Source organism: Rhinoraja longicauda, chromosome 37 (assembly GCF_053455715.1).
Source record: "Rhinoraja longicauda isolate Sanriku21f chromosome 37, sRhiLon1.1, whole genome shotgun sequence".
In the NCBI taxonomy this organism is placed as follows: domain Eukaryota; kingdom Metazoa; phylum Chordata; class Chondrichthyes; order Rajiformes; family Arhynchobatidae; genus Rhinoraja; species Rhinoraja longicauda.
The window spans coordinates 10,844,699-10,852,775 of NC_135989.1; the positions used below are offsets into that span (position 1 = coordinate 10,844,699).

At 47.4% G+C, this 8,077-nt stretch overlaps 1 protein-coding gene across 1 annotated transcript; it reads right to left on the reverse strand.

Annotated features, from left to right (window-relative positions):
• Window positions 1-2,148: 2,148 nt before the first annotated feature.
• Window positions 2,149-6,848, reverse strand: LOC144610585 (zona pellucida sperm-binding protein 3-like). Its single transcript, XM_078429393.1, has 9 exons — window positions 6,483-6,848; window positions 4,537-4,652; window positions 4,349-4,452; window positions 4,081-4,258; window positions 3,878-4,004; window positions 3,655-3,743; window positions 3,480-3,583; window positions 2,356-2,490; window positions 2,149-2,267 (listed from the first exon to the last, which is right to left on the reverse strand). Exons 1-9 carry the CDS (start codon window positions 6,846-6,848, stop codon window positions 2,149-2,151), a joined length of 1,338 nt encoding a protein of 445 aa, XP_078285519.1.
• Window positions 6,849-8,077: the final 1,229 nt, after the last annotated feature.

The window sequence follows — 8,077 nt, forward strand, 5'->3', positions numbered from 1 at the left end:
TAGATACGGTGAATGCACCGTAGGTCACACAATACGGGAAATACGCCCCGATCTTTATCAACGGGGACAGTGTGGAGAGAGTGCCCAGCTTCAAGTTTCTAGGCATTCACATTTCAGAGGACCTAACATGGTCCAATAACACTGCTGCGCTGATCAAGAAGGAACAGCAACGACTGTTCTACCTAAGAACATTGAAAAAGTCTGGTCTACCCCAACAGCTGCTGACGACATTCTACCGCTGCACCATAGAGCATTCTAACACATGGCATCCCTGTGTGGTACTTCAGCTGCACGGAGGCAGAGAGGAAAGCTCTTCAGCGGGTAGTCCATAGAGCTCAGAGGACCATCGGAACACAGCTACCAGCCTCGGAGGGCATCTACAACACACGATGCCTCAGAAAAGCCACCAGCATCCACAAAGACTCTTCACACCCCTGCAACAGTCTGTTCGAACTTCTACCATCGGGCAGACGATACAAGGCCTTCTACACCCACACCTCCAGACTCAGGAACAGCTTCATCCCCAGGGCCATAGCTGCTATGAACCAGTCCTGCTGAGCCGGATGGTCACAGTGAACCGGCACAGATCTACTTGCACTTTATTCTGTTTTAAAACTGTCATAATTTGTTTCACTGGGTTGTTTAAATTAATACTGACTAGCTAATTAATTTATTGCATCGTATGGGAGGCACATTCCCAATCTCGTTGTACCTCTGTACAATGACAATAAAGATATATTGTATTGTATTGTATTGTATGCACAGACTTTTACCCAGAGGGGAACTCAAGAACCAGAGGACTTTAAGGTGAACGGGAATAAAATAAACAGGAACCCGAGGGACATTTATTTGACTCACTGAGCTTGGTGCAGCCAATGTCAAGGCTCTGCAGGAGAGGACCAGTGTCTAGAGTCCTTCTGTTGCTGGACATAGAGGGACAGAATCTGATGGGGACACCCTTCAAACAAGCAAAGTGATAGCACCCCAGATTTGGGGGGAGGGGGGAAACAAAACTGATAAGGGTACTTGGGTTAAAGATAGTTGTGGACAACTACCCCAAGTGGATAGCTACCACAGAAAGCTGTAGAGGCCAGGCAGTGGATATCTTTAAGGCAGAGACAGATAGATTCTTGATTAGTACGGGTGTCAGAGGTGAAGGCAGGAGAACGGAGTTAGGGAGATAGATCAGCCACGATTAAATGGCAGAATAGACTTGATGGGCCAAATGGCCTAATTCTACACATCACTTTTGACACTACTGAACATGACACCACTGAACGTTTTGACGCCGAGAATGTCTGAGGAGCTTTTACACTTGTTTATTTATATACATATATTTAGTCTGAATAAAGTTTACTTTTGGAAATAGCAGCTAGCGTCATGGATACCTCAACAGCTCCAAAAATTTTACATCCCTAGCACACAAGAAATGGGGCAATGCTCCTCGCTACTCGCACACCAATCTCTACTTTACCAAAGGAAGGCCTTTTGATGCTGGAGAATATCACCCTACACCATGTTCCTATCGTTCTAGTGGAGTTTAAACTTTGGAACATCACATGGAATAGACCGGACAGACGTCCTGCCATAGTTTAGTTTCGAGCTCAGGTTGGAGACACAGCGTGGAGACTGGCCCTTCGGCCCACCATATCTGCACATTACCCTACGCACACTAGGGACATTGTCACATTTATACCAAGCCAATTAACCTACAGACCCGTACGGCTTGCGTGGAAGGAAACCACAGATGTTTTCTTCGAACACCCACGCAGGTCATGGGGAGAAATTACGAACGAAATCCGTACATACAGCGCCGGTGGTCAGGATTAATAGACAATAGGTGCAGGAGGAGGCCATTCGGCCCTTCGAGCCAGCACCACCATTCAATGTGATCATGGCTGATCATTCTCAATCAGTACCCGGTTCCTGCCTTCTCCCCATACCCCCTGACTCCACTATCCTTAAGAGCTCTATCTAGCTCTCGAATGCATTCAGAGAATTGGCCTCCACTGCCTTGAGGCAGAGACCAATGCCTTCTGATCGAACCCGGGTCTCCACCGTTGGATCACCCCCAATTAAGGTCTTCCCAATAAAACAAGATGCAAGGAATGCAATGATTTTACTTTAACTTTATTAGGCAATCGCAATCTAGTTGAACAGAGTTCGCTTGCGGCTCCTGTACATGAACATGACCGTCAGAGTAGCAGAGGCCAGAAGGACAGCAGTCAGGGACAGTGTTGCAGTGAGGATTGTTTCAGTTAACCCACCTTCAACGGAAAGACAAAAGAAAACACTCGTGAATGGATCGGCGTTGAGGCCCGGGGAAAGGTTAGGTGTTGAAAGCTTAAAACTCACCCCTCCAAGAAGTCTCCGGGGCAGCCTGCTCAAACTTATTCAAAGGGCGAGTTGACAAGGAAGACACTTGAGTATCCAAAATGACCAGGGGTCTCAGCGAAACGGCACCCTCCCACTTCAGTCCAACATCATTCTCTGTTTTAGGGGAAAGAATAGCGAGGGCTGATAACTGGTTAATAGTGATGGGGATTGTGCCCACGTGGAGAAGGGGGACCACACACAAAGCCTGAATGCAAGACATTGAATGCAGCAGCGACACCCAAGTAGTATAAGAAAATAACTGCAGATGCTGGTACAAATCGATTTATTCACAAAATGCTGGAGTAACTCAGCAGGTCAGGCAGCATCTCGGGAGAGAAGGAATGGGTGACGTTTCGGGTCGAGACCCTTCTTCAGACACCCAAATGTTAAGTACCTCATTGGTTCTGTTACAGCGTGCACCCATCAGTGTAACAAACATTTGGATCTACTGACAGTTAGATTTTGTGGATAAATAAAAAGCTGGACCAACTCAGCGGGGCAAGCAGCGCCGCTGGAGAGAAAGAACAGGTGGCGTTTTCGGTCGAGGTACTTCTTCAAACAGAGGATAATCATTTTATTCTGTTTGCCCAAACAAATTTCTGTAAGCTCCATTCTGTAATCAATACCTAATTTCACTGTTGTTCAAGTTGCCGTATAAGTGTCAAACCAGAATATAAAAGTCACACTGCGCAGATCAGCTTTGACTGGTCTATTTACACCCCAGCGGTATGAACATTGACTTCTCCAACTTCAGATAGTTCTTCTGTCCCTCTTCCCAGTTCTCCCAGTCTTCCTGTCTCCTACTACATCCTATCTTTGTCCCGCCCCCTCCCCTGACATCAGTCCGAAGAAGGGTCTCGACCCGAAACGTCACCCACTCTTTCTCTCCCGAGATGCTGCCTGACCCGTTGAGTTACTCCAGCATTTTGTGTCTACTTTGACTGGTCTCCTGGCGCGCATCATCAATTTTAATAAATCGCCCGTTACTTGGAACAGCAACTCCGCGTGGCCTAGCCATTTTGCTCCACCATTCTGCTCTAACCAAAGCGTTCTGGTTAGGTGAAAGGACACATTTCCCTTTAAGCCTCCAAGCAATGTCTTACCCGTCTCCAACTCAGTGTTCCTCCGTCCTCTGGAAGCAACAGCGCAATTGCCCATACGACAACAGGCGCAGACATCCACGCTAGAGTTTTCCAGCGAGGTCCAGCTAAAAAGGAAAAGGCAAGTCAGCCGGGCCAGACATCGAAGCTGCAGGCTACGTGATGGAAAATAGCTTACATGGAGTGCATCCTCTGGAAAGTGCAGGCCTTGTTCCTGGAATCGCTCCGTTCAACCGCGGCGACTTTCAACAGGCAAGTGACGAAAATCTGAGGGGGACAAAGATCCTGTTATCGCGTGCACCCATCAGTGGAACAAACATCTGGATGTGTCCAAACGTTGTAGGAGTTATTTCAGTGAGCATTTCTGCAGACCTGCGGAACACAGTTTGGCTTCCACTTACCAAGGAACGGTCGTCACCAAAGAAGCGGAAGGCATCCAGGTCAAACCTGAGCTTGTCCGCCTCACGTTCAGCTCCAGGCAACACGAAGGCAGAAAAGGAGTCCTCGGCCGCGCTGTCCAAGAGGCAACTGAACAAAGAATGGCGTAAAACTGTGAACAGGTTGAGACTCCAAAATAGTTGGGGAAAATCAAGAGGCTCCTTACCCATTGTAGTCTATGATGTTGTATCTTGGGATGGAGTCCTTGTCCGGGCTCAACGTGGCCACACAGCGGTCAATGTAGAGCTTCAGGGGCATGTGGTTAGTCATTGAAACTGACGCTTCGATGTGGATGAGCTCACCGAGGTAGTACGTGGCTGAGGTGCGCTCTGTGAGCCAGTCATCTACAGGACAAGACAACAAGGGTTATAGGCGGCGCATCAACACTACCCGTTGGCCGAGGCCTTGAGTCAGTCTCCTCGCCCATCACATACCATTCATTAGTCGCAGGGAGAATGACAGACGCCCCTCTCCAGACTTGGTGGAGCTGAAGGGGATCCAGGTGGGTTTGATCGGGTCACTGCTCACGTTGCCCCTCCTGCAAGGAGAGGTGGCGGCATCGGAAACATTGTCACATACATTTATTCCGGTAGACACGGACCCGAGAGCGCTCACTAACTACCTGAAATAATGGCACTGAATGGGAACAACTGCTCCGTTGGTTCGTACAATGGTCGCTCCGTGTGCCTTGGGGGTATAGTTCAGGTAGGTGGCGTAGACGAGAAAGTCTCCAACCATCTGAAAGAGACCAGGTTAGGTGCCGGTGAAGATCAAACTCAGCGTTCAATTACAACGTTATTTCTTAACAGAGGTTAACATTCTAATGACGATTGTTAGACGCTAAACGAGGGTGATGGCTGCCAAATACATGCGTCAGGGTTATGGGGAGAAGGCAGGCGAATGGGGTTAGGAGGGAGAGATAGATCAGCCATGATTGAATGGCGTAGTAGATTTGATGGGCCGAATGGCCCAATTCTACTCCTTATGACCTTGTGCCAACGAATTGATCCCGGTAGAAAATTGAACCGACTAAATACTTTGCCTTTTTAAGTTCTCTTACGGGATTAAAAAGCCAATCGGCTGAAGTGTGGAAGAAAATTGAGATTCTTCTGCAGTTTAGAAGTGAATAGTATTTCCAATATATTGGAGGTGAAAATAATGACTTAAATCCATGCACATTTTTGAACTCTAGGAAGAACGAGCTGCCTTGGCGCTTTTCACGACGCCACCAAATTAACGTGATAATGTAGTATATTCCTGTTATTGGACTGGTTGTCGGAGATTTGGTTGTTTTTAAAGGGCACGGTGGAGCAGCGGTAGTGTTACTGCCTTACAGCGCCAGAGGCCCAGGTTCCATCCTGACTACAGGTGCTGTCTGAAAGGGGTTTGGGCGTTCACCCTGTAACCATGTGGGGGTTTCTCAGCTTTCCTCCCACATGCCAAAGGCGTGCACTTTGTAGATTAATAAGCTTCTGGAAATTGTCCTTCGTGCGTGGGGACAGAAGGGTCATCGTGGACTGGGTGGGCCGAAGGGCCGTTTCCACGCTGTATCTCCAAGACCAAAAACTAAAACTAAATTCCCGACTGGCAAGGTAGTTTATAAAGGGAAGAGCGACTTAAGGGACAACGCGTATGCAGAGACCAGTGAACACGCGTGAGTCATTCAACACAACCTTGGAAAAACGGGGCATGTGTCTCAACATTAACGCGGCGGTACGATGGTGCGGCGGTAGAGTTGGTGCCTTACAGGGCCAGAGACACGGGTTCGATTCCAACTACGGGATCCGTCTGTAGGCAATTTGCAAGTTCTCCCCGTGACCGGGTGCGTTTCGCCCCCACTCCAAAGATGTACAGGTTTGTGGGTTAATTGGTTTTGGTAAGTGGTAAAATTACCCCCCTAGCGTATGTGGGTTAGTGGCTGGGGAAATCGCTATAGCCGTGGACTCTGTGGGCCGACGGGTCCGCATTGTATCTCGAAACCGGCGAATGGTTCACCCAAGAGCGAATGGAAGAAATTATTTTGGGGCGAATGAAACTTGAGGGGTTCTCTAGTTAAAACATAAAATTTAGTCGTGGGTGAATGACATTTTGTGATAAAGACTCAAGGGTGAATGACACTGAAATAGTTGAAGCACTGCTCAAAACGAATATATTACAAAACAAAAACACTACTCCAGTGTAAAGACAATTATATTAGACAATAGGTGCAGGAGTAGGCCATTCGGCCCATCGAGCCAGCACCGCCATTCAATGTGATCATGGCTGATCATTCTCAATCAATACCCCGTTCCTGCCTTCTCCCCATACCCCCTGACTACGCTATCCTTAAGAGCTCTATCTAGCTCTCTCTTGAATGTATTCAGAGAATTGGCCTCCACTACCTTCTGAGGCAGAGAATTCCACAGATTCACAACTCTGACTAAAAAAGTATTTCCTCATCTGTTCTAAATGGCCTACCCCTTATTCTTAAACTGTGGCCCCTGGTTCTGGACTCCCCCAACATTGGGAACATGTTTCCTGCCTCTAACGTGTCCAACCCCTTAATAATCTTATACGTTTCGATATTACCTGTAGTTTGGTCCCACACTCGTGGAGTCCATAATCAAACAAAACGGTCTGGTTTTGAGAGTAGTTGTCTGTTGGCAGACATCCCCTCGGCCCCAGTGTTAGGTCCGCAACTTTAACCAGGTGCTTTGTTCCAAATAAATCCGTCCGCACGACGACCAGCAGATTGCGCTCCCCACACTGCGCCACTACAGTCCGCGAAGGAGAGACACTAGGCACAACAGACGATCGGAACTCAGGTTCAACGCTAAGTTTCACCTTCCTCCACGGAAATTGCTGGTCTCGAAATTGACGCCAAACATCCGAAGCACTGACTACTGCAAGCAGCACCAACAATAAACCCAGACCCTTCATCTCAAAGACTGCCATGACGCCAAACGATACAAACGTGCCCTCGATAATCCTAATCACTAGTCTTTATACAAGGCCGTCAACTAGCTGACAATAACATGCCCATTGAGTCAATTAAACAACACGAATTTCCACGTTTCTCCATCCAATTACACCGCGGATGCAATTATTGTAACGAGAGACCCATTTAATTGGGACCAATACGAGTGAGGTTATACCTCTAGCGTCAGCCGACAAAGATCGCTATCTGTAGGACCCACGTGGAAATGTAGACGGTTAATTAATCTGTTGAAATAACACGGATTGACTTAATAACAAATGGGCGGCGCAGCTGATAGAGTCGCACCAGGGACCCGTGTTCGACCCTGACCTCTCCTTGTGGAGTTTGCACGGTCTCCCTGCGCCCGTGTAGGTTCCCCGTAGGATGCTGGCATTTCATTCTCATAAGTTGTAGTTAAAAAATTAGGCCATTCGGTCCATCAAGTCTACTCCGCCATTCAATCATGGCTGATCTATCCTTCCCTCTCAACCCCATTCTCCTGCCTTCTCCACACAACCCATTACCCCTGACACGTGTGCTAATCAAGAACCTCTCCACCTTACAAAAATATCAATTGACTTGTCTATGTCAATGAATTCAACAGATTCACCACTCTCTGACTAAAGAAATTCCTTCTCCTCTCCCTTCTAAAGGTCTTTTTATTCTGAGGCTGTGGCCTCTGGTAGTAGACTCTCCCACTAGTGGAAACATCTTCTCCACATAGATATCTATGTCTATATTTTTCCACCTACAATCCATACACGCGCGGGCTCGTAGGTAATTGGTCTCTGTAAATTGCCCCGAATGTGTTAAGGAAGTGAATAACGTAGAGCTAGTATAAACGGGTGATCGATGGTTGAAATGGATTCGGTAAACCGAATGGCCTGTTTCTAATGTTGTATATTTCAATCAAAATTAATACAAATATCTATCATTGGCCCCATAACGATTTTCAGCGGATTCTTCATAATTGCAAGGTATCCATTTTGAGCAAAATTACAAGGGTTGTGTCAACAATGAAATGCTCCCTATAACGACAGCGCTGCCTGTCCTAGACGTCTTTCGCTCGGGTGATGTACCTCAGCGAGGGGTGGGTTCAGAGTTGATTTCATCGCTGGCCAGACCCATAACTATTCGGAGGATTTGGATACAATCCTCTTCCCATTCGCTGAGTCCCAAAGACAATGATCAACCTGATATGTATTCA

What these genes read in the sequence shown, in the direction of transcription:
- LOC144610585 (XM_078429393.1), bottom strand. Translation starts at nt 6,848, where the DNA reads ATGGCAGTCTTTGAGATGAAGGGTCTGGGTTTATTGTTGGTGCTGCTT. An exon ending in CTCCCTGCGACTAATGAATG is followed by an intron (nt 4,259 to 4,348) that starts GTATGTGATGGG and finishes CTTGTCCTGTAG; the next exon opens with ATGACTGGCTCACAGAGCGC. An exon ending in TTCCAGAGGATGCACTCCAT is followed by an intron (nt 3,584 to 3,654) that starts GTAAGCTATTTT and finishes TTTCCTTTTTAG; the next exon opens with CTGGACCTCGCTGGAAAACT.